The sequence below is a fragment of the Salvia splendens genome, chromosome 20, assembly GCF_004379255.2.
Source record: "Salvia splendens isolate huo1 chromosome 20, SspV2, whole genome shotgun sequence".
In the NCBI taxonomy this organism is placed as follows: domain Eukaryota; kingdom Viridiplantae; phylum Streptophyta; class Magnoliopsida; order Lamiales; family Lamiaceae; genus Salvia; species Salvia splendens.
The window spans coordinates 1,977,009-2,001,876 of record NC_056051.1 but is presented as its reverse complement, the minus strand read 5'-3'; the positions used below and the strand labels follow the sequence as shown (position 1 = coordinate 2,001,876).

The following is a 24,868-nucleotide window of genomic DNA, read 5'->3' as shown; positions in this document are numbered from 1 at the left end:
CTTTTAACGAGTTATTCAAAAATACTCTACAACGGTAACAGTGAATTGGACCTCAACATCAAAATTATGTGTCCGCCACCTAAAAACAGGGTCAACCATACTTGTGGGTTCTTTCAAAATTACCCACCAAGTTCATAAAATTATTCATTATACGAGGGCATGATAATAACGAAATATAGGGGAGAATATTGAAATGATCAAGTTAGGCACTTTCAAGTTAATCATGAAGAACTAGTAATATTCAGTCATTGAATATTTATTATTAGTCGATCTCATGAAGATATGAAATAATCCAGTCCATAGTTATATAAGCTCAAATGTTTGATTGAATTATAGATTTTTATAGAAGATACAGGTAATCCACGTGTTAATTACAAAGAAATTAAATGTATTTTAATCTAGGGTTTCTTATCCTGGGCCCAACTCTTTTTCCTACTAGTATTATTATACTCCTATTTAGTTATATAAAAATAAATTGTCTCTGCTTATCGTTTCTGTACATCGCGGCAATATCAAGTGAGTTTTCGCCAGTTTTTGTTTCAATATTCAATTCCTTATTTTCCACTACGAATTTGAGTAAGTTGCGCTTTTATATCTTTTTTTTTCGATTTTAATTTTTAATTCCCACCATTTCAATCTCACTGCTACTCTCCCTTACCTTGATTCCGATCATCATCAGTTGCCTCATATCCAACTTGTGTTGCAATCAATCAACCACTGAATTTGACTCACAATCAAACTCATGGATGCCGTACCTAGCTTCGAAGGTATAATATTTTCAAATTGTGAGTTCAATAAATGATAATGCTCGTGTACTTGTAATATTTTCAATTGTTTACAATATTGATGTTGTAGTTATGTACAAACCTGTATGCAAAGATGAATTCAAGCCTTGTGTTGGTAAGAAGTTCAAGACGGTAGAGGATGCAATCGTCTTTTACAATTATTATGCTCGTGCGGTTGGTTTTGACACTCGCAAATCTGGTACAAAGTATTCCGGTGACGTGATCACATGGCAGTACATAGTGTGCAGTAGAGAAGGCCAGAAAAGGACGGTAGATGGAGATGCATCGAATGCACGACAAGGCTTTGCCAACAAGCGTAGACGCGCATCAAAGAGGTGCGGATGCAATGCTAGGATATCTTTCAAGTATTTTTCAGATTTTGGAGTTGCTGGATATGTGATTCATCAGTTTGTTGAGGAACACAACCACTCGATGGTCGAGGCTCAGCATAAGAAATTCATGAGATTGAACCGTAAACCAGATCAAGTGCATAGGAAATTTGTTGAGGATTGTGCTAAGGTCAACATTGGTGCCACACTCACATCCAAATTGTTGAACGAGTTGATGGAGGGATACGATGTTGGTGGGTGTACTATTGTATTGGATGTTGAAAAGTGTGCTCGTGACATGAAAGCAAACATTGAAGGTTCTGATGCTCAGATGCTGATGGATGTAATGCGTAGGAAGAAGGAAGCATGTGGTGGATTCACTTTTGAATTTGAGTTAGACAATGAAGACAAGTTAAATCGGCTTTTCTGGTGTGATTCAGTGTCAAGAAAAAACTATCATTATTTTGGAGATGTTATTTCATTTGACACAACATACTCTACTAACAGGTTGGCATTATAACGATATTCATTTAACACTATACTGATAATGTTGTTTCACTATGCTGTTTTTAAAGGTGAAGTACTCTTATTCATAATAATCATTGACACATAGTTAACATTTGATATTTGTGCTTAGGTATGATGATTGCTTCCCACTGTTAGGATGATAATTGTAAATGCATTATCTATTGGCTATTGTGAATACTACGATAATGTTATCATTGAAACAATATGATGGCATTTTCTCTGCATAATGATGATTAATATGATTCACTTATATGGATATCCAAGTATGTTTCTGATTGTATTGTCTAATGAAGGTACAACATGATTTTTGCCTCGTTTACCGGAAAAGATAATCATTCTAGACCCGTTACCTTTGCAGCTGGGTTGCTATGCAAGGAGGACGTCGACTCATTTTCATGGTTATTAAGTTGTTTTGTTCGATGCATGGGTGCATCACCTAAGTTGATAACTATTGATCAAGATTCAGATATGAAAGTTGCAGTTGAACGAGTCCTTGTCAACACGAGGCATCGTTGGTGTATGTGGCATACCATATTGAAGCTAGCAGACCAAGTTCCTAAAAATCTGCTTGCGAACGAAGATTTTAAGAATGAGTTAAATGCACGCGTTTGGTCAGATCTGATAGAACCTATTGAGTTTGAAGAATCCTGGAAGGATATAATGGAACGCTATGGATTGGAAAAGGAAGAGTGGTTCACAACCATGTTTGACTCAAGAGGATTCTGGGCGCCTGCATTTTTCAGAGATTGTTCGATGAGCTCTGTGATAAGAACAACATCAATATTCGAGCCTGAAAATAGTTTCTTTAAAAGAAACACAAAGCCTAGTTCTAATCTCTTAGAGTTCATCATGAGGTATGATAATGCTTTGGATGCTCAAAGGAATCTGAATGCAAAATTAAATTATACGGATTCGACAATTGTTCCTATCTTGGCAGCTCATGAGCTGTCTATTGAGAAACATGCATCCACGATCTACACCGGCAGTATGTTCAAAACTGTCCAGGCAGAAATAATGGATGCATGTTATAATTGCTTCATTGTGGAGATGTCTCCTAAGAAATATAAATTGCGCGACGATCGTCATAATACATGGACTGTTATATATGATGCTGAGCATGAGATATATGAATGTGTATGCAAATTGTTCGAGAGATCCGGTATTTTATGTAGCCACATATTCTATGTGTTGAAAAACAATGGTGTGAAGTTGATTCCCGAGAAATATTTCGGATGGAGGTGGTTGAAGAACTCGTTAGGGAAAGCGGTGCACGCTGTTTCAAGCGAGGAGTCACAAACAGGTGTGTATGACATTTACCTTAAAAAATATGGTATATTTGTTGATCATTATTGTTATATAATGTTTGAAACTATATTATGATACTCATTAGAGTATAAAGTGATGCAGGTGTGGATGAGAAGCAGAAGGTTCTCAACATGTTGTGCACAGCCTTTTATGAATTAGTGCACAAGTTAGAGGGGAACATGAACAAGGACCAAATTTTAGCAGCCACTGCTAAAATTAGGGCTTTTGGTCAACGCATTTTGGGCGATGGTTCATGTGATACTTCTATTCTCAAATGTGTCAAGACTGAATCTTAGGAATGTATGAGCTATTATCAAGCTATGATTTCATCTGTGGATTATCAAAATCTTTTGTTTTGGATTTTTGTTAAGATTGGACAATTTAATTGCGTCCTCCATTCACCTGTCTTATTCCAAAAACAAGTATAGAGAAAGATATTTGGTTGAAACTTTAAACGATAGGGTTGATCAGCTCAAGCTTATTAGCAGCAATATGCCCTTCATATTAATTATTGGTTTATTAAAAAACCATAACATTCTTGGTGCTATATTTATGGTAAATGTTTAGTTATATTAATGCGAAATCTTTGTATGTTAGTAATCGATCAAACCGCGTGGCTTGCTTGGTTCTACTTAATCTGCTCGTGTGAAGCATATGTCTGAAAAAAAATGATATGTTGAGGATTCTTGATCCTAGAAGAGAATAGGAGTAACTTAAATTGTTCAATAAGGAGTATTACTTTGTTTATGTATAATAGAATAATGATTTTCTTGTACCCAATAAGATAAAATAATTCCTTACTCAAGATAAATAATGCATAATGTCCTATTCTTTGAAACATGCATATCACATGTACTGAAAAAAGATAATAAAGAAACCCTAGGAATCTAAACAAGATGAAGAAATAATCGTCAGCTTACAACGTTCCTTCACTTGATTTTTTTTGTCCCATATTTCAAATTTTGCAATTTATTTTTTTAACAATAATATTTATTGATTTTATTCTCATATTTTACTAATGGCAATCAAAAAAATGCATATAAATAATTTCATAAATTTTTAGTAGTCGTAGAACAATTATCATAATTTAGAAATATATGCATAATGATGATGTATTCTTGTTTTCACAAAACAAGAATTAGGAAGTCTAGGAGCATATGTGATACGTTAATATCAGTTGACATTACAAAATATATTAGTTATTGATATTCATGAATCAACAAGCTAATATTGAATAAAAATTGATATATTTTGTGATATCTATTGATATCAATTATTTGCGAACTGATACATTAGTTCTGTGTTCTGACTTTAAAAAAAGTTATGATCCATCTCCTTTTGTATGTCTTAATTTTTACTACATAGAAAATCATACATACATAAATATAATATAATGAGTGGTTCAATTAAGAACTATATAGAAATGAGAACTTTACAGTTGTCAACATGAAATATATCGGTTGGGTGCAACTAATATGTTTTGTAACAACTGCTATTTAATGTTCTAACTAGATAAGTTCTCCAATTCTCATTTAAAGAGTCGTTCTCAATTGAACCACTCCCAATAACAATAATTATATGTAATGTATTTAATCATTTTCTTTTAAAACATGCATAACACATGCATGGAAAAGATGAGAAGAAACGCAAGGAATGTACAACAGTTTGAAAAAGAATCAGCGCGCAGCTGCAAACAAGCAAGAATCGAAAACTCAGGTCTGTAAATATAGATGCAATACTGATTACACATATCTAGCCATTTCACATCACCCATTAATATTGATAGAGTATAATAGTGCGTGGTGCAATAATGCGTAATTATTCATTCAATACAATTGATACATTTTCCCCAATACAATTCAATAAGATCTAGTAACGGGTTTTGGTGATCTTATGGTTAAGTACAGAGGAAAGGATAATCGAAATAAGATTTATGAGTGTAAAGGTGTGTTTGGTTGGTGGCCTTCTTTATAAATAAGTGTTGATTCACATGTAATTATCTTAATAATGAGGAGTGGTTTGTTTTATCTTTCTTTTATATAGAATACATAATCTGTAATATCATGCACTATATGGAATTTATGAACTTTAAAATTGCTCGCAAATATCATGAACTTCAATCGATGTGTCAATTTTCCACGACTACGATTTTTCCCGAATTAGAAGTAATGTGCCAGGTTAATTTCATTTCCCAATTATACAAGACTTCAGATGCGTTTCCAAATCCCAATCCACTAGCTAGCATTCGGAGTAACTCAATATCACTCTGTTAAAATTATTTAACTTGTCTTTGTCATCCATATATATGTACAAAATAGAAACACTAATAACAATATCATGAATGCATGAGATGATCTCAAATCAAGCAAAACACCTCCGGGATTTTTCAAATGAGTGAACTGCAACAAATATGTCTAATTTTTTTACTTCTTGCACCAGTGATCCCTAATAAAAAAAAATAGCGCTGGAAGACCCTAACGTTAAATATAATCACGAATGAAGTTTTTTAGCCACTTTTCAGACGAAAATGGCCAAATAGCTTGAAGGGGGCATTTTTGGCAATCCCTAAATTCGCTGACATATGACTTCTGTCACATTTCTGTCAACGACTTTTTATGTGATTTCCTAATAAGTTCTGGTACTTCAAACGTGATTAAAGTTTTGTCAATATTTATACATAAAAAAATCTTATATCCCTCTATTTCTAGTTAGTGGTAACAATATACTAGTTATATCATGTAGGAAATTCATTGAGAAACAAAAATATAGAAAAGTGAAGTTATTTGTGCAATAAAATCTAAATTAATAATACACAGAATAAAAAATATTTCACATTTAATTAAATGATACAATAATTATTTTATTGAAAACACTGAAATTTAAAATATTATTTCATTATATATCATCGAACTAATTTGTTACTCTAAGCCTAACTTTAAGACGATTTTTATGATTGATATTTTATCGAGCAATCTTTAGATATAAATTTGCATAGTTTCTTGCAATTCATGATAAAATTGAAACGTGAGTAATATTTTGAAAAAATTCAAGCATGTGATATTAGCTATTTAATACTTGTAGAGTTTTTTTTTATTAATAATAGTATTTAAAATTAAGACAACGTGAATTTATAAATTAATACTGCAAAATTAGGATATTCTCATAATAAATAATATCCATAAATCAATGTAAATAAAACAAATTAGGGGAAATAAAAACACGAAAAAAAATACCAGAAAATGAGTTTTATAAGGAAGAAAGGGTCTCATTTTATTATGTATATTAATTAATGCAGATAATGATAAATATGTGTATTATAAAAAAAATTAGAAAGATTAAATAATGATAAAAATTTAATTACGTATGAAGTACAAGAACTTATTAGAAAATCACATAAGTTCCTGACAGAAATGTGACAGAAATCACATGTCAGCAATATAATGGAGCGACAAAAATGCCCTTTTAGGGCATGAGGGTGTTTTGGTCCAAAAAAAATATGAGGGTGTCTTCTTGCGGTATTTTTTTTTGTTAGGGGTCATTGTTGTCGAAGTCAAAAAGTTAGAGATATTTGGTGCAGTTCATTCTTTTCAAATACGCTTATGTTCCTTTTATGATTTTCAATTACTAATTTGTGATATATTTATTTGTAAAAAGTTGGTTAAAGTTTCTGCTGGACTCTTTTTTAACGCAGTTAAATTTAGATAGTATTATGAAAAAGAAGGTCCGGAATATTATTTTTCCAAGCAAAAAATATTTTTTTGCCTAATTAATTAAACAAAAAAAGAGTAGACGTTTCACGTTTGTACATATTCAATAGTGAATCTCGTATATAATCAGACAACGAGATTTTTTCGTCATAATTGATCATTTCAATTTGTTCATTCCCTGAACTAAAAACTTTATCCCTTAAAAAATATGGTGTGTTGAGCATTCCTGATCCTAAAAAGAATAACTTAAATTGTTCATTAAGGAATATATTACTTTGTTCATGTAAGTATAATAGAATAATGCTTTTCTTGTACCCAAAAAGATAAAATAATTCCTTACTCAAGATAAATAATGCATAATGTCCTATTCTTTGAAACATGCATATCACATGCATGAAAAGATGATAAAGAAACGCTAGGAATCTAAACAAGATGAAGAAATAATCATCAGCTACAAACAAGCAAGAATCTCTATCCATATATGTACACACATATTTTTAGCCATTTCACAACACCAACTAACATAGCAGTGCTAAACATTCCGGTGTGTTGCAATGTGCGGCAAAGGGATAGTGAAAAAGGTGTGTAGCAGCATCACCAAACGCATCGTTGCATCAGTGCTGTCGAAGATCGAAAAGCTCCTTCTAGCCAAGGTAGACGAAGAGAAGGAAAAACTCGACCAAGTGATAGAAACCATGGAGCAGAAGTTTCTAGAACAGCTGAAGAAGCTAGAAGCCGCTGCTGATGAAATTGCAAAGAAGGTAGAGGCGGGGGTCAAGGAGGTGGGAAATGCTGCAGACAACGCAAAAAAAGAGATCGTTAATGGGTTAAACAAGGGGTCACACGAGATAGGCCAAGCTGTAGACGCCGCGAAAAATGAGATTGTAGTAGGGATAAAGGAGGGTGCTCACAAGACGGGGGAAGCTGTGGAAGCCACCAAAAAAATGATTGTTTTAGGGTTAGAGGAGGGGGCGCGCGAGGTGGGCCATGTCGTGGGCCAGATAAAGGAGGGGGCTCACAAGGTGGGGGAAGCTGTGGAAACCGCGAAAAGGGAGATTGTGGGGGGGATAAAGGAGGGGGCTCGCGAGGTGGGTGAAGTTGTGGGGCAGATAAAGAAGGGGGCTCATGAGGTGGGCGGGTTCGTGGAAGGCGCGAAAAGTGAGATTGAGGAGGGGATAAAGAAGGGGGCTCATGAGGTGGTGGAAGCTGTGGAAGCAGTGAAAGATGAGATTGTGGAGGAGATTAAGGAACAGGCTCACAAGGCGGGGGAAGTTGTGGACCATATAAAAGAGGGGGCACATAAGGTGGAAGAATTTGTGGAAGCAAAGAAACATGAGCTTGAGGAAGGGGTTCACGAGCTTGCAAATAAAGTGAAGAGGTTATTCTAGGGGGAATCATTTGGATTTAACGAGTAACAATCAATTTGGTTGATATTATGTTATTAATTACTACTATTTGTTTCCCTAAATTAAAACTTGTTCCAATATGTGTTATCACCCCAACAACTTTTTGGGTATTCGGTCTAAATTATCACCGTGTGTTATAAAATGTGTTTTAATTACCTTAAAAACCCGTCAAGTGTACACTACGATGAATTGTGATCATTTTTTTAGTCATTCTCAACTTAACGGTCAAGGGGAGAGGGAAAAAGAAAATGAGGTTAACCTACTAAGTTGGTTACCAATGCCTAATTATAAACCAACTAAGGTTCCGCAAGAAGTGATTAACACTGCCAACGAGCATGTACTCCCTCCGTCCATCACTATATGCCTTAATTTTAACTGGTGCGGGTTTTAAAAATTGTTTGACTTTATGAAAGAAAATGGAGAAAAAGTTAATTAGTGTAAGGTGGGTTGATAAGGCTCGTTTCATGCATGTGTTTTGTGATAAAACTACACTCAATTCTGTAATCTAACGTGCAATTGTGAGCCAAGTGTGTGTGAAAGTCCGCCATATTTAGAGGTTGATGGGATCAGCTGGGCGGACGAACGGACCAAGGAGGAGGAGTCTTTTTGCTGCACAAACTGATCAAGATAAAGCAAATGACAGCGACAGGAGCACTCGAGTAGGAGATGGAGCGTAACATAAGAAAGATCCCCGAAAGGCAAAGGGCAAGGAGGACTTTTCGAATGAAAGGTTGCCGTAGGGATCAAGGTCTCACGCCTTCCTATAAATGAAAATAGGAAGGAGGAAGGAAGCAACACTCAACAGATATTCATCTCTCTCCTATGGTTGAAATGAGGGCTCCCAACACTCCACACTCCTGATGTTCCGTCACACACACACACTTGGTTTCTTAGTTTAGTTTTAGTTTAACAGTGGTTGGGTGTTAGTTCTTTCACTCTTGTCATTTCAGTTCTGTAATTCCGTCCCGAGAAGGGGCGATGATACAATCTCTATTTTCTTTTTCATGCTCGCTACATTTGGTTTAAGTCTTTCATCCTGTTATCGAGTCTGGATGTTTTTGTGAAGTGAACTTGATGTTATGATTTTTGCTTGTCTTGAAATGTTTTGTTTACCATGCATGATTTCTCCGGTTTACTGTTGGTTTCTGATTCGTGAGCATGTCTTAGTAAATGATTTGTTGTTGTTGATTTGTTCAATCTCAGTCGCTGATTTACTAATTTGCTTGGTTGCGAAGAAGTCTTAGATGGAATGTTTTAGGACTTTTAGATCTGGTCATGTGAAATATGGTAGAGTAGATCAGAGTATGTTTCCGTTGATTGAAGGTGTGATCATGTCCGATTTGGTTTCAGAAGTTGTAGATCTGATAGTCGAATTGTGATTCATGCATGATTATGGATTAGTCATTTTGCTAACGTGGTTGTAGCCATCTTTCGTAGCATGGATCTGGAGTAGTGAGTTCAATTTTGCAAGTTTGTTTCATTATGCACAGTTCGTTATGATGGAAGTTTCTGCAGATCTAGTTACATTTTAAATCGATCGTATGAGGAAGATGAGTTTGTTAGTAAAGTTTTGCTTTACCGTACGTTTTGCAGGTTTCTGACAAACTTTTATTATGTTTAGCCTTTTCAGGAAATTACCGTACAAGTTCCTCAGTTCAAATGAAATGATCAATCTAGTTAGTTAGTCTCTCAGTTTGTCTAAACCCTTAGTAGTTTAAACTTAATCCACTTCTAAAGCGTGGCAGCAGCCATCCCAACTTATCCTCAACAAATGTAGAACACTTCGTCTCTGTGGGATTCGACCCTTACTTCCCTTTACTACGTAATAGTATTGTGGGTTAAGGTTCTGAAAGCCCTTGAGTTCCTCCGTTCGCATACTCACAGAACAAGAGTAGGTTGAATCAAGTTGATCAATTAAGATTTGCCACTGAATCAGTTCATAGGGCATGTGCAGGTGATGGGAATCATTGTTCAGCTGGATCTGCTCGGTACTTCGACTTGATCAACCCGCAACAATCTGCGCACGCTTCAGTAGGCGCGACGAATTAACGACAAATACACAAGAGGAACATCAAGAGAACAAAAGGGGCAGCTTTCAAATGGCTTCGTTGCTGGGGATGATGGTGTTCTTCATACATTTGTTGCAAGGCACCTTGGTGTAAATATTTTCAATAAGTTTTTCTTTTCTTTCTTTTGGTTTTCAGTTGAAGAAGAGACAGCTCAAGCCACCAAAAGTGCAGACCAGCTAACCTATCTGCTATGAACAATTGCCGATTGGCAGCAAGGGAAGAATAGCACTTAGATGGGCGGAGCATCTCAGGTTTTACTTAAGAAAATTAGTGTAAATCTTGTAAATAAACTTTTCGTTGTTTTTTTGTTATCCCCCAGTTGAAAAGCACCAAGTTCGAAGAGCAAGTGAGGGAAGAAGTGGAACCAGACACTGTTCAATCCTAACCGCTTCTCATTTCACCGACTAACTCGGGTGCTCGAAGTAAGGAAAATTAGGACATCATCTTTGCGGGTCCGTCTAAATCAATAACGAGTAAAAGTGACTTGAGACATTTATTATTGAACGGACGAAAAATAAAATGGGACATTTAACGGCTGAGAAGGGAGTACTATTGTATACGGTACAAACAATGGTTGAAAATATCGCTCTAAATCCCCAAATGATATCCGAGGTACGATGATTTTTTGTAAGTTTCCTTTGTTGATGGATTGGACACAAATTATGTGTTCCATTGCACATGTAACTTTGATCATAATAACTGCAAAACATACAATACGTATTAATTTTTGTATACAGAGTGGCTATCATTGAAAATTGTCTTCATCACTTCTTAAAAAAACACTATTTCATCAATCTTATATAGTTTGATTTTATTGTACTTCATAAAAAGTACGCAAACAGTGCTTCACAATCAACAAATTAAGAAAACTGAAAGATGAAAATTTGGGGTAATGCACAGATTTAATGGTTAATCCTGTAGTAACTGAAACGAATTAAACGTTGCAGCCACGTCGATCAATTATTCCATCTTCAATTGTTGAGGAGAATTCACGCTTCCTTTCTTCATCATCTCCACAAATTCATCGTAGTTTATCCTCCCATCCTGATATTTCAAAAATCAAGAACAAATACAATGTGAGTTTGATGATGTTGGTGCTCCCTAACCATGTACATGAGTAATTAATAATAACATTTGAGCCCAATAAGGTATCGTTTGGTTGCTATGACTCATATGATTAACCATGTAAAATTAAGTGGTGAGACTATTTTAGTTCGAGGGATATGGTTATGACTGATTATTACTACTATATGATTATTCATCTAAGATTAAGTTGTGATCAAGCAAACATAATACATATTCAATCACGAGATACAATCTTTCAAAACGAATGACCCATAAAAAGGAAAATCAAGATGTCGATTATCTACGTACCTTATCGGTATCGACATCATCAAGAACCTCATCGATGGTAGCTTCGTCGCCCATCCCATACTGTGTCATGGCTTGTCTCAGCTCATCTCTTGTAATAAATCTGATAAATTGTAGTACTATATGTTAATATTGTAACATTTATTTATAATGAGAACAATTACTAATGTTAACGCACCCACTATCATCCTTGTCAAAATACTGAAAAGCCTTGTGCAAATTCTCTTCTTTCTCCAATCTGTGACGATGCATGGTTGCAGTTATAAACTCCACATAGTCTATAGTCCCATTCTTGTCAACATCAGCCTACACAAAATTAGAGTAACAATGGTCATTAATTATAAAAAAAAACTTTAGTTAACAAAGTGTAAAATTAAAAGTGATTTTCTACCGCTTCCATAAGTTGTTGAAGTTCTGCTTCACTAAGCCGGGATCCTAGCTTGGTCAAGCCGGTTCTGAGCTCGTCGTACGTGATGGTGCCACTTCGATCAGTATCTATGTTGTCGAACATTTGTTTCAATCCCTTGATGTCCTCTTCCGACATGTTTTCTGCAATAACCTTGAGAGCCACCTTCTTGAGCTTGTTCATTGCTCTGAATTGCTTCATCCTGATTAGGACCGCGCTGTCGATGGGGTGGTCGGATGCTTCGCCGCCTTCCATGAGCCATGGATGCTCTGCTCAAAAGTCATGGTTAACAATGTGACATTTTCAATCAAATAATTAATTGTGTTACTATTTACCAAGTGCTTCTGCAGCAGAAATTCTCAATTTTGGATCTATGGTTAGCATTTTCCTGATGAGATCCTTTGCACCAGTTGATATGGTATGCCATGGGGACATTTCGAGGTCTAAGTTTCCCTTCAATATTTCTTCAAATATGCCTTTTTCTGTCTCTGAAAATGTACCATAATTAACCCAATAGGGGAATTAAATCACATATGTTAATGTTACACTAGAAATTAAATTAGTTACCAGCCCAGAAAGGAGGAAATCCACTGAGAAGTATGTAGAGAATGACACCAGCACTCCACACATCAATTTCCTTGCCATAATTTCTTCTCAATACTTCAGGGGCCACATAGTAAGCACTGCCCACTAGATCTTTGTACACTTTTCCTGAACATAATATTTAACTTCAACAATTACCATGCTTTTTAAAATATAGGGAAAAGTAACTAATAATAGTTGTAACATTTTACCCATGAAATTATATTAATTTGAGTAATAGATAGTTAATAATAACACCAAAATGATGATACTAAATCCAAACTGTTATTGGGACAATTTAGTACTCCTTCCGTCCCATAATAGATGTCACACTTTCCTTTTTAGATTGTATCATAAAAGATATCACATTTTCTTTTTTAGTAAAAGTTCTCTCACATTAATATAAATATACTTACTATTTTATGTCTTTATTTAACACATAAAACAACATCTCCTAAAACCCGTGTCATTATCCAAGTATGTCAATAATTATGAGACGGATGGAGCAGTAAAGTAAATATTTATGTTTAAGATAAAAAAATATGGATTTTATCGATGCATATAACGAAAGCAAATTGCCATAAACTGACCCAAAAAACTGAAATAATGAATTGCTGGTTAGTCAAAAAAATGAATTGCTGGTTAGTCAAAAAAATGAGCTCAATTGCAACTCTAATTAGTTCAGGGCTAGATTAAACATGTAGTTAGAGAACTATGTTTTATGATTTTTAAGATGTCTGACAATATGTTTTAGGCCATCCGCAATGGCGCCTAGCGCACCGCCTAGCCGAGCGCCGGCGCTAGGCGGTCCATTGCAACCGCCCAGCGGATTTCGGAAGTCAAAACCGCCGAGCGCTCGGGGGTTCCGTGGCGCTAGGCGGTGCGCTGGGCCATCTGCTCGGCGCTATTGCAGCGCCCAGATCGCATAGCGCACCGCCGAGCGGATATTTTTATTTTTTTTTTAATTTTCGAAACACTATATATACGCGGTTTGCACGTCATTTTCATTCGCACCACTTGTTTTAACGAGTACTCTCTCTATCTTACTTTCTATACAAGATCAACACCAAGAAATGGAGAACACCAACGAAGGCACTCCAGTGACGAGCGGGGCTCAAACTCCCTCGGTCCCCGTGGGAGGTGGATGGGGTCCGATGCCAGGGTACTACAACATGTACCCGTGGCAGGGGATGATGCCCGGGATGGCAGCTGGGGGGAATATGCCCGGGATGGCAGCTGGGGGGAGTATGCCGGTGTGGCAGAGGGTACCGGGGATGCAACCCGGTATGCAGATGATGCCGGGGTGGGCGCTCGGGATGCAAATGATGCCGGGGGGGTGCCCGGGATGCAGATGATGCCGCGGGGGGGAGGGGGGACGGCGATGCAGTCCCCGACAGGGGGGGTACCGGCGACGCAGGGGACGCCGGGGGAGGGGGACGTCTATCGCCCCAGTTTTGATTTTTCGACTGCTTCTTCGCACACATCGACCCCAACGGATGCGCAGTTTACGCAATTTGAGACTTTTTCCTTAGAGGAGTTGGGGTTTGATATTCTCGGAGTTCCGGATACTCCCGTTCAAACGGGGGGAGCAGTGCAGGGTCGTGGCACCCCAAAGAAGAAGGGCAAGGGGAAGAAGGTCGGGGAGTCGTCGCAGCAGGGTGAGGACGACGGCTCGGTACGGAGAAGGTGGACGGATGCGGAGAACGTCGCGTTGTCCAAGGCGTGGGTGAGTGTTCGCGACGATCCTCTCGTTTCTAACAACCAGAGGATCGTCAACTTGTGGGGCAAGATAGCAGCAGCCTACCATAGATTTTGCCCGGAGGGGAGGCGACGCAACGGGGAGGATTGCCGGAAGGGGTGGGACCGAATCAGGGCTGTCGTCTCCCGATTTTATGGCTTGTACGCCAACGCCCTCCGCATGCAGAGCAGTGGCCAAACGGAGGAAGACTGTAGGAGGATAGCAGAGAAAGCCTTCCCCCCAGCCCGGGTTGTATAAGGACTTCACCTACTGGAACTGCTATCTTGTGTTGAACAACTCCGAGAAGTTCCGAGTAGGAGTCGACGCTGGCTGGCCGAAGAAGCAACGACTGAACTATACCGGTGATTACAGCGGCAGCAGCGGTGGTTCCCACGACCTCCCCGAGACGGCCAAGGAGGTCCCGACCCCTCGTTCGTTCGCTCGCCGAACTCGCCTGGTTGGGCACAAGCTGGCTCAACGGGAGGCGAGGGGGGCAGCCGGGGGTTCACAGGAGGTCCAGTCGACATCCCCCTTGGCCAATCCACAGTGGATCTCAAATTCTTCGCGCGTCAACAAACGCGGAATCAGATGGTCAAGACGATGGCCGAATGGCGGGCGGCGGTGGACCCCGTGGAGAAGAGTTTGCTTCAAACATTGCTCCTGAGCATGCAGGAGGATTTGGAGGCGGCACGGAGGGAGACCGGCGGGAGTAGAGGCGGCAGCGACGGTGGCGACGGAGGAGGAGGCGATGTTGGCGACAACGACGGAGGAGACGACGACGGAGACGAGGAGTGAATTATTGTACTTTTTTTAATTATTGTAATTTTTTTAAATTGTTGTAATTTTTTAAAATTATTGTACTCTTTTTAAATTATTGTACTTTTTAAAATTTTAATAGTATTATTAATGTTTTCCGTATATGTCTCGTAAATTAAATTCTGTATATTGTGTGATTGTTAATTATTTCATTTTTATATAATTGTTATTAGTGATGTGGCTAGTGATGTGGCTGGGCTATGGCTGTGCTATTTGCTTGTTTTGATGATGTGGCAGGAGGATTTTTAGTGTTGATGATGTGGCAGGAGAAGTTTGTGGCTAGGCTATTGCTGGGCTATTCATATTGTGGATGGCCTTAGTGAGGATGATAATTAAAATGATTAACTGCATATTATTAATTATTTTATTTTGAATAAATTTCTAATTGATGATTAGACTACATTTCTCTACTATCGGATGATTAATTGATTTTAATTTGCAGATGATTAAATATAACATGACCATGACTGAATTACTACGGTGCGACTATCGAACAAGAATTGGTAGGGAGATATTGACGTTATAGATATACACAGACCATAGTTAAGAATAAAATTACTCTTAAATAGAAAAAAATAAAGTTGAGACTTAGGTTGCTGCTGCTGGCCCATGAGAGAGAAACTATTAGACATGGGGTTGACCTGTCATTGTCTGGTTGACCAGGTCAAGTTGACCTGAAGTGGCATCCACATATAAATGGATTCCAAATTTCAATTATTTAGTTATGCATGTCACAATTCACATTACTCATTTTTGTCCCATATCAGTAGGTAGTCTCTTAATCTAAATCATGATCTAGATGAGTAAACAGTCGGTTCAGTTATTAATCAAATCGCTAGTCAGTCAATTATTGAAAAATATCGAAAAATTAATCGATACGTACTGATCTGAACTCCAATTCACTTATCAAGGTTAACCAATTTTGTCAATTCCACCCTTTTCAGTAGTTAGATAACCAATTATTCAATTCGGTTAATAACTGTGAACCGACAGTTTACCCAAATCTACCTATATAGATATACATATACACCGATGAAACTAAGATGAGATTAAGCACCTCAAATCAATTCTTTTTAAACCTTTGTAACTAAAACTATTCGACTTTAGCCCATCTACGAAGTATTTATTCTATTTTTAGTAACTACACCAACCACAACCCACTTAATATAGTCTTGCCCATCCCATTCACAATTACTATCACAAATAACTCTAAAACATAACAAAAGTGAGTATTATTATACAGAAAGAAAGATGCACACTCAGGGCATCAAAGAAGAAGCTAAGCCGCCATTATTATATTTTTTATCATTAAGTAATGACTACAAGTTTAAATCTTGTACAACACAAAAGAAAACCAAAACTTTACAACCAAGTAATCAATCATCTCAAACTCAAGAACCGAATTCACATCAATTAATCAATAACCGAAGAAAATGTAGCATTCCAAAATGGACCCGAAAAGAGAATCATAGTTCCGGTTATAATAGCCGGTAAAATAGGATTTCGATGTTTAGGAATTGGCGTCGACATAAGAATAAAGTAGAATAATTATTAGAAATGGTATATGAGTTTAAATTTATAAGATAAAGCGATTAAAATCAAATTCGCCGACCGGGGTTTGTCGATGATTGTTTATGGATATGTTACTGAAAATTAATCGGATAGGGGTGTTACAAAACTAACCTGACTCGATAAACACGGAGAGGCCGAAATCAGTAGCCTTCAACGAGAAGGCGTCGTCCCGGCTAACCATCAAGAAATTCTCGGGCTTGAGATCCCGATGCATCACGCCCATGAAATGACAGACGTGGACCACATTCACGATCTGCCTCCCGATCCTCGCGGCCTCCTTCTCGGTGTAGCTCCCCCTGGCGGTGATCCGGTCGAAGAGCTCCCCGCCCGAGCAAAGCTCCATCACCAAATGCAGATTCCTGGCGTCCTCGTAGGCGCCTCGGAACTCAACGATGTTGGGCTGCCCGGTGAGGTGCTCCAGGATCATGATCTCCCTCCGCACGTCGTCCACGTCCTTCTCGGTCACGAGCTTGCGGGTGGAGATGGACTTGCAGGCGTATTTGAGGCCGGTTGCCCTGTCTGTGCAGAGATATGTGATGCCGAATTGGCCTCGGCCGAGCTCCTTGTCGAGGTGGTAGAGCGCGGTGATGTCCACGTATGGTTTTCCGAGGATTCGGCCTACTGGAGGAGGAGGAGGCGGAGGCGGTGGCGGTGGAGGGGCGTCGGGGAAGGGGAAGTGGTGGGAGTATGGGGAGTCGGAGTCGGAGGAGGAGGATATTGGGATGTCTCTGGATTTTCTGCATAGCTTTGAGAAGCAGAATCCCATTTTGCAAGGGAGAAAGAGAGGATATGAGTATGACGTTGGATGTGGAAAGGTGTTGTGGACGAGTTTATGGAATATGTGGTGTTGTTGTCTACTTTTTTAGGTGCTTTGCTTTGTTGTTTGTTTCCGCTACTCTTTGCCTCTTCTTTCTATATCCCTTAACGCAATCAATTCCAAATCATCTTTCTTTTATTTCTATATATTAACAAGGCAAGATTGTATTACACGAAAGTCCCTTTTAAAATGATAATGTATCACTAATGAGAATTTTTAGATTTAAAAGCAAATTTAATCTTAGTGCTACGTGGCAGATTTGTTTGCCTATGTATTATAGGTTGTTTGATTATCTTAGATTTCGTATCACATATTGCTTAGAACCATATGCTGAATTGTTAGCATATGTATTGCAGATTACATGTTACTTGTTGTTATGTTGTCACTTTAAGAGTGGTGTCACCTTAACAGTGTCCACAATAAGGCGGAACAACCGCGGCACAGCCGCAAAAAACGTGTCCGCCTAGTCAGCATAGCCACAAAAAACTTGTTTGCCTAGTCATCACAAAATAAATTAAGAAAATAAAAAAATATATACGTTTTTGACCGCCGCAGCGGTCTCGACGGCTCACAATAGGCTGCCGCGGAACCCACAAAGTTTAAAATTAGAATATTAAATTATAAAGTTTCAATTTTTCTCAATTATACAATCTATATTTAAAATTTCATCTTTAAATGATATTCGAAATGGCGTGTTTTATGAAAATAAGTATATTTTTTTCTTTTAATTAGGTTTCTTTATCTTTCTTTTTTAATTTTAATGAAAAAGTTAGTTTTTGAATATCATCAAATGATCAATTCATTAAACCCGATCTGTATTTCCCCAAATAAGCCCTCATCTTCTTCCCAACGCTTCCTTCCCCAATTCACTGGACGAACCCCAATCTCCATTTCCGCCGGCGTCATTTATTCAAATCACCTTCTCATCTCAAGTCACCTTTCCTCTTGGAAGGTTCTCCACCGCTACTCACTTCATCACAGGTTTTCTTCCTCTTCAATTTTTTTCGACGGAGGGGGCGACCATGGCTTTTCCCAGCCAACCCTTAGGACATATTCGACCCTCTTGGACGCCGGGATCCGCCACCGGCACACAACTATCCTTTCTCGGCAGAGCTTTTTGGATGGGGCAGAAGCGTGGAGGTTCAGGTTCCGGAAGGGTGCTATTTTGATGATCAAGGAAATTAATTAATTAACGTTTTCTTCAAATGTACTCATGTGTTAGCTTTATTGAACTTAGAGTATATTGTTACCGTTCAACCCCAATATTAAAATATGAAATATTACTCTTGTAGCACAGTAGCAGTATAGCTACTGTAATTACTAGTACTCCCTCCGTCTCACATAATTTGGGACACTTTCACCGGGCACGGGTTTTAAGAAATGTAATGAAAAGTGAATTGAAAAAGTTAGTGGAATGTGGGTCCTACTTTTATATATTAGTTTTATAATTAAATGTGAGTATAAATGAGTTAGTGGAATGTGAGATTCACTACTAAAAATGGTAAAAGTGAAATGGGTTAAATTAGGTGGGACGGCCCAAAATGGAAAACTGAGTCAAATTATGTGGGACGGAGAGAATATTATTCTTGGTGGTAGCGGTGATGTGCAGAATTGGAGTAAAATTATTACAAATGTGGTGAATATATTAAGGGGTAATTTGGTCAATTTGTAAATATTGTGGGAGAAATAATAACAAAAAGGAAGATAAAAAAGATAAAAAATTGAAATCCCTAATTCTGATATATTCGTATGTCACGATCCCATATTCCTAAAGGTCAGTGAATTTAATCCCAAATTCTGAAAAACTTGCTAATTGTTCCTTTTTTTGAATTTAATCTGAAATTCCGAAAGACCCGTGAATGGTCCCTTTTTTTAAAATCTCTCTGGTTCTTGTTAGGGACAATTTTATATTTTTTGATAAAACCATAAAAAATTAAAGAGCTGATTCAACCGGTCACTGGTTTCCGGTCCAACCTGGCGGTTTACCCATTCCAAAACAGCCCGACTATCTACTGGTTTAATAGCACAAACCGGACCGGACAAGGCACCGGTTCATGGATAAACCGGTTGGACCGACTGATCCGGTTTTTAAAACAATAGTCGGCATCATAAAAATCAAAAGGTCTAACTTCAAGTACGACCAATTGATTTTTATAAGTAAAATATTGATTTGATTTTGTTTTAAGAAATTGTCAAACTGCTAATTTTTGGATCATAATTGCCAATATTGTGAGAGAAAAAAACGGCGGTTTTGAATTAGAACCGGAACTGGCTAAGCCCTTGTTGGGTCAGTTATGGTTCCACCATTGTGAAACTGGATTCGGATGTTTTTGTACTATGGGCTTCATATTAAGTCATTGTATGCGGCAAGTGCAATGAGGTTAGAACTTTGTCCTTTCTTGGTTAGAGATTCATGCATCTCTATTTTACCAATTCCAATTGTGTCGTTATTTAAGTGCATCATTTACAATTCATCTACTATAGACGGTCTATTATTTACTCCCTCCATCTCATAATAGTTGAGTCATATTTTTCTTCTGGTTGTCCCACTATAATTGAATCATTTCAAATTTTTTTAGTAAAAACAAAACTAAAAATTTATTTTACTTGGTTAGGTCTACTTTATTCTTTCTCTTCATTTAATTCATAAAATATCATTTTCTAATCATGTATTCCAAAAAAATGCCTAGTAGCGCAATGGGAGTATGAACTTCATCAAAACAATTCTAGTGCACCTACTTTATTTTCTCCCTACTTAATTCATGAAATATTATTTTCTTAAATCATGTAACAAAAGAAATGTCTAGTGGGATGGAGTGAGTAACAACTTCATCAAGCACTTGCCGTTTGAGTCTGGTTGTCGCGCTTTTCCGTTTCCTCGTGCAGCAGCTCCTCCTCCCGTTAAGAATTGTGAAATCTTGTTGGCCGTAGGCGGGTTGTAAGATGATCAAGCTTGGGGCGTCCTCAATGCCGAACCTTGTGTTCAAAGATCTCTTCGTCTCCAAGTCGGAAAATGGAATGGCGAGCCATGGCATCAAAGCACGGTGCTAATCAAAAGCGGGCAAGTCTTCATCACACGACACGAACACTACCTCAAAGCCAGGCCCACGGTCCTTGAGCTGCTTGTAAGCGTTGGCGAGTAATGGGGTGAAGTTACAGCACCAATTTGCAGAGAAGTAAATGTGCCTATGGGGACATAGGGAGTAGTTGATAATAAAATATGAGAGAAGTGAGGCTACTTACTATTTAGATTTTAAAGTAAAAAATGAAAATTGATGATAAATGGGAGACGGACGAAAAGTGCAAAAGTGGACTAAAAATGAGGGACGGATAGAGCAGTTGTTATGATAGAAATTGCAATAAGGCAGTAGAAAAATGCATTCTAAACCACAACTACTAAAATTCCAACTTCAAGATACAAGAGTTATGAACTGCACCTTAATAGAAATTCCAAAACATTGACCAAAATTAGTGCAATCACCTAATACATAAACACACCATATATAGTCAAGAATGAAAAAGTCAGCACACAAGTTGTAGTCTATCATCAAGATTGAGAGAGAGAAGAGGGGGAGAGAATAGATTACCCTTGTTCCAGTGGGGAGGGAGAGCAAAAAGTCACGATCTTTGGAGGCCAGGAGAGAAAAGAGTTTTGAAGAAGTCATTTCAGCAATACCCTTCTCTTCTCTTCTCTTCTCTTCTCTAAAAATATCTGTCTCTGCCCCACAAACACCAAAGTAGAGTGTTGTGTGTAATAAATGAAGAAGGAACTACAAAAGAGTAGTCGTACTGTCATGGATTTGCTGGTTCAGTAGAGAAGCAACACGCTGCATTAATGTGGCGTGTGAAGTCAACAAAGCTCCCCTGCTTTCATTTTTAATCTATGTAATGTGATGAGTAAGTGGGAATAATTATGCCCTGTTTTATAGTTTACCATTTTATATTCAAACTATGCCCTCTATTTTTAAAACAATTATACCCTGTACATTTCATTTCTATTTTTTATATAGCTCGTTCTTTTATTATTATTCATCTATATCTCTCGTTCTTCTATATTTTTTAGATTCATAGTCATACTAACACTTACTTATTTCGCTCTACTTGAACAAACTTCGTCAAAATTAGTTTGGTATACAATTGAATTATGGGGATATCATGTTGCTAATATGGCATTATTTTACATGGATTTTAATTGGCTCAATATTTAGACAAACATGTAAAGCAATACATATAATTTTGAATTCTGAAACGGCTTTGATTAAAATATTTAGATTATAAGCTTTTTTTTTGCAATTAGTTGAGAGTAATAAAAAAATTACAACCACCTCGAATTGAAAGATTTCGAAATGAATTTGGGGGGAGTATATGCGGATAACTAAACAGTGGAATGTTTTGATGCTATTTAAAAAGTTTAAAATTCTGTGTCTAAATTAGAGTTTAGGTAAAGCTTGTGATTTAATTTACATTAAATACCGTTTTATTATATTAGGTGTATCGATCGAGAAACATACATCCACTACACACATAATACATTATGGTGCATTATGTGTGCGCTAAGCAACGAATCCACGTGACATATTTCAAATAATTAGTTTCCATCATCATTTGCTTTAATGAAAATTGCGATTTAGATCATAAAAACCATTGTTCATTTAACAAAAATACATTATTAAAAAATCATGTTGCAAAAATATTTTAATTTAAAATGTACTACCTCCGTCCCACATTAAATATCACATTTTGTCATTTCGGTTCGTCCCACAATAAGTGTCACATTTCACTTTTACCATAAATGGTAAGTAGACCCCACATTCCACCAACCAATTTTATCGCATTTTATTATAAAATAAATATATATTAGTGGGACCCATAGACCATAGTCAACTAACTTATTCAACCGACTTTTCTTTACATTTTTTAAAATTTACACTCACACTTAATGTGGGACGGAGGTATTAATGTATAATTGGTAAAGTAAGAAAGAGAGGAAAATGTAATCAAATGAGCGTCATTGGATTGTAAGTTCATATAATAAATGATCTCTATGATTATTATTTTTTAAAAATATTTATATTTAAACTTGGTCTATTTTTTTGGGCGGCCTAAAATGGTAAACTAATTTCTTTTTAGTAAAGAGGAAATAGAATATTTTTGTTATTAATGAGCAGATACCCACTCAATAAACACATTTGCCATGTGTTAATAGTTTTAATAAAATATTAAAAACTATTTGGACGAATAAAATATCTCTTAACTATTACTCCAAAATGTATCTTTTGTTTTAAAAGAAATAAATATGTAGATCATATTTTGCTGGAATAATATATATTGAGTAATTAAGTGAAAATGATTAAGTTGTGGAAATTAAATGATATAAGTAGTTAATGCTTACTTGTCGAGCACACGCCAAAATGTTGCTTGCTCTTATAATTTAGCATAACTTTTTTGTGCTAGGGAATTTTTTTGTCGAGCATACGCTACCCCCTAAAAAACGATTTTTTCCTTGTGTTTTAATAGTTTAATTAAAATACAAGGACTATTTGAAATAATAAAAATACCTAAAGTATTTATTATAATTTATAAGTACAATAATGTACCCAAACTATTTAAATTCTACCAAAAATATTCCGTAGTTTGATTTCTAGGTGTTGTTCAAGACTAAAAACTCGACTTCATTAAATATTCCATGCCATAAAATACTATACTAGCATTTAATTTCGACACTGGAGACCAGTGAAATAATACATCAGAAATTCACTGGCTTAATTTGAGCAACAAAGTATTTTTGTTAATTTTCGTTAAGTATGGTCCATTATATTTAAATTTCGAAATTTAACAAGAACATCGATTTATATATAAATTGGGCATGACACGTTGCTTCATTATTTGGGTAACAAATTGTGCAGGTTAAATACTCGTCGGGTCGGGTCAATCTGATAAAAACAACTCAACCTAATAAGGTCTAAATCAAGCTCGACTTGTTAAAGGTTGATTTGTTATCAGGTTAATCTAATAACGACCCAACCGAATAAGACATAACACGTACCTTTTCACGAATTGGTTAATGGCTCGTTATAATATTGGTTGACACGACACAAATCTGATTTACATGATTACTAATATTAAACGGTTAAAATATGATACTACTATTACACAACAAAACATGATTTACCCGATTAAAATCTGACATTACACGATAAAATGTGATTTTATAAACCTATTTTACACTATATAAAATCCAACATACGTAATTTAAACCTAATTTACACAAATTAAGAGAATAAAATTGAAGTATTTTTAAAAAAATATCGTGACGTCTTAACTCCAATATCATTAATAACATTAAGAGAGGTAAAAGTAAGACGTAATCGTAGATTACAAACAAGATTTCCCAAATAAAAATGTTGGTTAAATGCTCCTATCTCCAGAGGCTAATTATGTCAACCAAAATGCAATTTCTCACGCAACCAAATTTGCCAGCTGCTTTACAATTCAATTCCACCTTTCTCATTTTCCATCAACCACAACCAATTAATGAATGAAACTCATAAACAAATAATAAAACTGATTGAGTAACTTGTTAATAGCAATTCTATTCCACTCGATCAAAAATTGGTACAAAATCGGAAAACGAATGAATCGATTGATTCAGCAGGGGCTGATTTGATCGGGATTGAAGAGGTGAGGGCCGAGCTTAGCTCTGCAGACAGGGCAAACGGAGTTTTTAGAGAGCCACGCGTCGGCGCATTCTAGATGGAAGCCGTGGTTGCAAGCGGGGACCATCCTGGCGGGATGCTCGGGCTCGATTTCGTCTAAGCAGATGGCGCAGTCGGTGTCCATGACCAGATCTTTGCCGGTCACCTTGGGGAGTTTCTGGAGATCGGAGGCGGAGAGGCCTGTGTTTTGGGAGGGCTTTACCGGCGCGCGGAAATGGTGCACGTGGCTGCTTCCTCGCGCAGAGTAGCAAAGCAAGCAGATGTAGATGAGGAAAATGACGGTCATTCCGGCGCATGGTAGAAACAGAGCAAGGAATATTGATAACAGCATTTCCGGAATTGTTTTTGGAATGGAAATGTGGTCTAGGCAGGTTGGAGAGTGAGGGAGACCATGATTTTTAGGGTGGCAATCAATGGAGTAACAAAACACTGGGATTTATATAGGAGGTGGACAAGGGTTTTAGGGGGTTTATATAGAGAAGCTAATTAGGATGACAATATTTTATTATATTGCATTAAATAATTTTATTTGTTTGATTGTGGTTTATATTAAGAAAGAAAGAGATGTAATAGAGATTTAAGACGTCGCCATGAAATTTTAAGAAAATTGATATTAATTGAGTTAAGCGAAAATAATAAAGTAAGAGATAGGATAAAGTAAAAGAGATAAAAGAGAGGGTAAAGTATGATGAAGAATTAAGTAATAGTGATTACTGATTAG

General features: G+C 37.0%; 5 protein-coding genes across 6 annotated transcripts; 2 read left to right on the top strand and 3 right to left on the bottom strand.

Annotated features, from left to right (window-relative positions):
- Positions 1–742: 742 nt before the first annotated feature.
- Positions 743–3,243, top strand: LOC121782729 (protein FAR1-RELATED SEQUENCE 5-like). Its single transcript, XM_042180679.1, has 4 exons — positions 743–767; positions 856–1,621; positions 1,936–2,942; positions 3,050–3,243. The coding sequence occupies exons 1-4, from the start codon at positions 743–745 to the stop codon at positions 3,241–3,243; spliced, it is 1,992 nt and encodes a 663-aa protein (XP_042036613.1).
- Positions 3,244–7,208: 3,965 nt separating this feature from the next.
- On the top strand, positions 7,209–8,042 carry LOC121782728 (suprabasin-like). The gene has a single exon (XM_042180678.1). The coding sequence runs from the start codon at positions 7,209–7,211 to the stop codon at positions 8,040–8,042; it is 834 nt and encodes a 277-aa protein (XP_042036612.1).
- Positions 8,043–10,914: 2,872 nt separating this feature from the next.
- On the bottom strand, positions 10,915–17,511 carry LOC121782899 (calcium-dependent protein kinase 29-like). The gene is made up of 7 exons (XM_042180889.1): positions 16,726–17,511; positions 12,474–12,617; positions 12,242–12,394; positions 11,892–12,175; positions 11,679–11,806; positions 11,504–11,603; positions 10,915–11,173 (listed from the first exon to the last, which is right to left on the bottom strand). The coding sequence occupies exons 1-7, from the start codon at positions 17,378–17,380 to the stop codon at positions 11,090–11,092; spliced, it is 1,548 nt and encodes a 515-aa protein (XP_042036823.1). The 5' UTR covers positions 17,381–17,511; the 3' UTR covers positions 10,915–11,089.
- A 2,690-nt stretch (positions 17,512–20,201) lies between these two features.
- On the bottom strand, positions 20,202–21,292 carry LOC121781909 (probable nucleoredoxin 2). Of its 2 annotated transcripts, XM_042179617.1 has the most exons (3): positions 21,019–21,292; positions 20,869–20,912; positions 20,202–20,617 (listed from the first exon to the last, which is right to left on the bottom strand). In XM_042179617.1, exons 1-3 carry the CDS (start codon positions 21,094–21,096, stop codon positions 20,479–20,481), a joined length of 261 nt encoding a protein of 86 aa, XP_042035551.1. In that variant the 5' UTR covers positions 21,097–21,292; the 3' UTR covers positions 20,202–20,478. The 2 variants fall into 2 exon arrangements, 1 of the variants encoding a protein (XP_042035551.1); XR_006046205.1 differs by lacking the exon at positions 20,869–20,912.
- A 2,712-nt stretch (positions 21,293–24,004) lies between these two features.
- Positions 24,005–24,599, bottom strand: LOC121781990 (E3 ubiquitin-protein ligase ATL23-like). The gene has a single exon (XM_042179688.1). The coding sequence runs from the start codon at positions 24,476–24,478 to the stop codon at positions 24,080–24,082; it is 399 nt and encodes a 132-aa protein (XP_042035622.1). The 5' UTR covers positions 24,479–24,599; the 3' UTR covers positions 24,005–24,079.
- Positions 24,600–24,868: the final 269 nt, after the last annotated feature.